A 5,000-nucleotide genomic window follows, 5' to 3' on the forward strand; every position below is an offset into this window, starting at 1 on the left:
GCCCCGATCCATGAACCCACAAAATCCTTCAAATTGTATCTGATTCAACCCAGGTATTGTAGACATTTCCCCATTTTCATCCCCGAGCATTTTGAATTTCCCATTTCTCAAAAGAATCCCATTCTTTTCTCATTCTTCATCGAATCCTACGAATCGATCTAATAATGATGGAATTGAATTTCTATTCTGTTTACTGAATCACATGAAATTTTATCTAACTCCATATACCATATAATATATGTGGAATGTATGAAATATGAAATGCGTATGAACGGAAGAAGAAAAATTATACTCAAATTTTTATTTATATTTAGAACAAACAGATACAGAAAAGAATTGATAAATGCCATTTAGCCGCATGGAGTTTTGTTTTTGTATAGAATATAAAAAAAAATAATTCAATTTCTACCATTATTATGATATTACATATTCCAATCCGATTGAATACCAGAAAAATGAAAGGAATTCCTGATTTGATCTGTTCATTGAGATAAAGACAAAATAATTCTAAAATATATATATAGGGAGAGAGTTGATTTTTCTAGCGCTTAATTTTTTCATGGACTCCATTGTTCAAAAAACGATTCGCAGAGAAGATAGATGTTTTTACCCACTTTTTAGTTTTTTATTTTTTAGTAGAATATTTAGAATATGATTGAAGTGCGTACGAAAAGGGGGCTTATATTTATTAAACATGTGCAGATATAGCATTTCTATTTATATATGTCTTTCTTTTATTCCATTATAACGCTCTAATGGAGACAAGACATGGCGTGCTCTATCAAAAATTCTATTTTTTCTTTTATTTTAATCTATTCAATGAAAAATTGAAACACGATAATTTCGTGCTGATTCCCTATGGACATCATATCTAGATAGATAAAATACCTCATTAGATAACTATAACTGTGTAACAACTTATGCTCTGGGGTTTACATAGACTCATAATTGCTGTTATATTATTATAATATACTTGAAATTCAGAAAGTTTTTTTTTTATTGAAAAAAAAAATCAATACTGATTAGTTATGTATCCAGTTTGATTTTCTTATACCATTAGAAAAAGACAAGTGAAGAAGAATCGTCCATAAATTTGCAGTCAATAGTTAATGGTTCCAATTTATTTGTCCTGAATTTTGACTTTTGTAACTGAGAATCCACATTTTCTTTTTCAATAGAAAAGAAAGGGAAAGTTTTTAGATATTGTGTGTCTTGAGATACTATAACCAATTGAAGGTATGGATCCGATCTAAAAATGAAAAAGAAAAGGGGGATACTCTCCTTTTTTTGTTTGTAGCCTTTTGGCGACATGGCCGAGCGGTAAGGCGGGGGACTGCAAATCCCTTATTCCCCAGTTCAAATCCGGGTGTCGCCTGATCAACAAAAAACTCGAAATCCTAACGTCTCCTAACGTCTAGGATTCAAGGAAAAACTAAAGTAGTGGAAGGGAATCAGTAAATCTTGATATGGGAGCCCCCCTTACTAATGGAGTGGCTACTAGAGGAGTCTTGAATTAGATTGGATAACGGGAGTGTCTAATTAACTAATGAATGGTTGTAGAAGGGTTGGAAGATACTTTGTATACAGACGGATGAAAGTCTCTGAATGTTCAGGCATCCAATTAATATTAGATTGGATAGATAATCGGCTTTTACTTAATGAGGGACACCAAAAGAAAGAATAAGTCTTATTATTGATACATGTGAGTAACATTCTTTTGATATTTCCAAAAGTGTTACTGCGCATTTTGCTTGTGCTTAATGGTTCTCGATTTTACTCGAAATCATATAAGAGCTTGTTATAAGCGGATTTATCGAAGTGATTCATCAACGGTGGCGTGTCACAATTCCCTTTTCTTTTTGACTCTGCGCCAGTAATTCCACTATTATTAGTGAACAATAATGGAAAAATGGAATTCCTTCATATTTGTTTCATATTCATAGAGATAGGGGACATAATACACATGGATATAGTAAGTCTTGCTTGGGCTGCTTTAATGGTAGTCTTTACATTTTCCCTTTCACTCGTAGTATGGGGAAGAAGTGGGCTCTAGGGGTACTCCTAATTGGGGTTGAGGAATCAAACCGTATCAATTGTTTTCTAGATCGTTTTGCAAAGCCTTTTTTTATTTTAACTATTTTATTAGTCTTCATTTCGAAATTCTTGGATTCTAGTGGAGTAATGTATTCTATGAATAACACCTTTTCAATCAAAATCAAACAAACATTTCAATAATCCCCATGTTCGTATTTCGAAAGTAAAAGGGATCCGGATGATAGGCAATTAAAAAAAAAAGAATTCTTCCTAAATTGTCTATTTTGATGAACCAGCTCTTACCAGAGTTAGAAACGGACAATGAGGGACAAGGAACCCCCTTTGTTTTCTGTATTTGCTTGTTTTTATTTCCCTCCCTCTTTACTGTTCAAAGAGAAAAAAAAAGTCTTTTTTTTATTTAATTTAATAAGATCTTGCCTTAGTGTAGTCACATATTAGACACTTACCCCCAGTTTTAGTTGAATTTCATTTATGAAATGCTTTATTGACTCATTTCATATCATGGATCAAAGAAGTTAAATTCAAAATCGGCAGGGTATACCCTTTTTTCGAAACGAAATACGAAGAAAAGTTACCATAGAACTCTTTGGATCATCTGTCAGTTGCTCAACGAATTACTTCTTTGGAATGTTCAAAAAAAAAGATTACTTGGTTTTCTTTTTTTTTTATTAATTTAATTAATATATGCCTATTCCATTCCATTTTTCCTTCATTTCTGATTATTTTAATAGGAATCTCGGTATCCACCAAAAAAATCAAATCCATGAAATGAAAGAATTATAAAATCGTAAGACTTGCCTTTCAATTATTTCAGATTAATTGAAATCAACACAAATAAAATAGATCAAGCGAAGAAATAAAATTGAGATACTATGTACAGTACATATATTTAATTGATATCGACATGTATGAAGATCCATATTGTGGATTCATCTATATTAAGCTTGTATCTTTCTACATTACAATAATAGATATAGATAGTATGGTAGAAAGATTCATATTTTTTCTACCATACTATCGAGTTTTATAGGATACTGCTGATTCTAGTCCATTCATTTTATTTAAGACGTGAGATTTGAATCCTTTTTTTCTTAACTCCTTGATAAAAAGTCAAGTTTCATTCAAATTAATCACTTTGACTGACAGTTTTTACGTATATTATAAGTAAAAAAGCGGTAGGAACTAGAATGAACAGCGCTGTAGCAATAAATGCGAGAATATTTACTTCCATAATTTCATTGTTTTTTTTACTTCGCAATAACTCGGGATTTAATCCCATAGAGATGATAAATTTGTCGCTTGTAAATTCAATGCAATGACTTACATTTCAATGACATCGAATCGGATCAATATCATGAATAACAATATCTAGGCTATCAAATCGATTCACCGTCGAGAATTGAATAGTATAACATAGGAAGATCTTTTATCCACACCGAATACAAAAAGTGATGCCTGGTCCAATCAAAAGAATTCCTTTCCTTTATTTATATATATTCTTTTCCACCCTTTCTTTTCGATAATCTACCGCCTTCCTTGTACAATCATCTGATGATGTATCATCTGACTGCTTTTCCACTTTCACCGTTTACAAATAGTTTCCAAATAAACCCCAACAAAAAAGAGAAAGGAAAAAATAAATAAAAAAAAGATAAAGATATCGTTGGGAATGAAATTCTGTCATTTGTATCCCCTTTGACAGAAAACGGAGGGATCAATTGATGTATTTTAAAAATTTTATCCGTCGGGACTGACGGGGCTCGAACCCGCAGCTTCCGCCTTGACAGGGCGGTGCTCTGACCAATTGAACTACAATCCCAGGGAAATAAAGAAAAGTGTACAACATAGATAGTCTTATGATTTCATTCAAGCCATTTTCTATTTAGATTTTAGATTCGAAGCCGGGTTGTAACAAACAAAGGCGCGAGTGATATATTGATATCCATACGGGTATGCACTTTGAGTGAGAGCGACGCGGATTCCTAGTTACTAGGAATCCTTTCGTTATTGCCAAATAAATCGATCAATAATCAATTTGAAAATGAAAACAAAAAAGAGTCTTCTTTTTTGTTTACTTTACTCTTTTTCTTTTCATTAAACTTTCTATTTAATGATCCTGATATGAATCTAGAGCGTTATCAAGGTCATAATTTATGGGAACAACTAAATAAATAGAACAAAATAAAAAACAAATAGCGGTAGGGATGGATATATCACAAAATTGGACTTTTTTTATTCTTCCCTAATTTTTTTGTTTGGCTTTTCGGGAAAACAAAATACAAAAAAATGGGCATTTTAGGTTATGGCGGATCAGCGAATTATTGGGCCGAGCTGGATTTGAACCAGCGTAGACATATTGCCAACGAATTTACAGTCCGTCCCCATTAACCGCTCGGGCATCGACCCAGGAAGAATCAATTCTAGGTTTATTGATAATCCATGATCAACTTCCTTTCGTAGTACCCTACCCCCAGGGGAAGTCGAATCCCCGCTGCCTCCTTGAAAGAGAGGTGTCCTGAACCGCTAGACGATGGGGGCATACTTGCCTGACCGCGACCATACTATGCTCATAGTATGAGCAGTTTTTTGAAATTGTCAATATAATGGAATGACTAGAGCCGAAAGCTTTTTCCATCTTTTATGATTTTCCATTTTTGATTCACGATTTATACTCAGTAAATCATTCATTTTAATCGCCACTCTATTCGATATAGAAATAAATTAGATAAATTCAATCTATTATATAAATATTTATTAGAAATAAATAGATATTATAAAAAGAAACTAGATTATATTAATAATACAAAGTATAAGATCAGTGATTGGTTTAACATAAACATAAAAAAGGGAGTTAACCTTCATTTTTTCCACTTTCATTCATTGATTCACTCATTATTACGACGAGACAGGCATGTTTCTATCTCACACTAAGCCGGTAAATTAAC

The 5,000-nt window shown here is 32.6% G+C and overlaps 3 protein-coding genes and 4 non-coding genes across 7 annotated transcripts in view; 2 read left to right on the forward strand and 5 right to left on the reverse strand. All coding sequences in view use genetic code 11, as the record gives it.

Annotated features, from left to right (window-relative positions):
* The window catches only part of rpoB (RNA polymerase beta subunit), a 3,213-nt gene extending 3,123 nt beyond the window's left edge, over positions 1-90 (reverse strand). Inside the window, exon 1 of the mRNA in view lies at positions 1-90. This exon is cut by the window's left edge and continues 3,123 nt beyond it. Coding sequence (YP_005087685.1) covers positions 1-90 — 90 coding nt within the window.
* A 1,213-nt stretch (positions 91-1,303) lies between these two features.
* trnC-GCA lies at positions 1,304-1,384 on the forward strand. The gene has a single exon. It is a non-coding gene; the product is annotated as a tRNA-Cys (tRNA).
* Positions 1,385-1,963: 579 nt separating this feature from the next.
* petN (cytochrome b6/f complex subunit VIII) lies at positions 1,964-2,053 on the forward strand. Its single transcript has one exon. The coding sequence runs from the start codon at positions 1,964-1,966 to the stop codon at positions 2,051-2,053; it is 90 nt and encodes a 29-aa protein (YP_005087686.1).
* A 1,128-nt stretch (positions 2,054-3,181) lies between these two features.
* psbM (photosystem II protein M) lies at positions 3,182-3,286 on the reverse strand. The gene has a single exon. It carries the CDS (start codon positions 3,284-3,286, stop codon positions 3,182-3,184), a length of 105 nt encoding a protein of 34 aa, YP_005087687.1.
* Positions 3,287-3,800: 514 nt separating this feature from the next.
* On the reverse strand, positions 3,801-3,874 carry trnD-GUC. Its single transcript has one exon. It is a non-coding gene; the product is annotated as a tRNA-Asp (tRNA).
* Positions 3,875-4,377: 503 nt separating this feature from the next.
* On the reverse strand, positions 4,378-4,461 carry trnY-GUA. The gene has a single exon. It is a non-coding gene; the product is annotated as a tRNA-Tyr (tRNA).
* Positions 4,462-4,520: 59 nt separating this feature from the next.
* trnE-UUC lies at positions 4,521-4,593 on the reverse strand. The gene has a single exon. It is a non-coding gene; the product is annotated as a tRNA-Glu (tRNA).
* Between the last annotated feature and the right edge of the window lie 407 nt (positions 4,594-5,000).

Source organism: Gossypium raimondii, chloroplast (assembly GCF_025698545.1).
Source record: "Gossypium raimondii chloroplast, complete genome".
Classification (NCBI taxonomy): Eukaryota; Viridiplantae; Streptophyta; class Magnoliopsida; order Malvales; family Malvaceae; genus Gossypium; species Gossypium raimondii.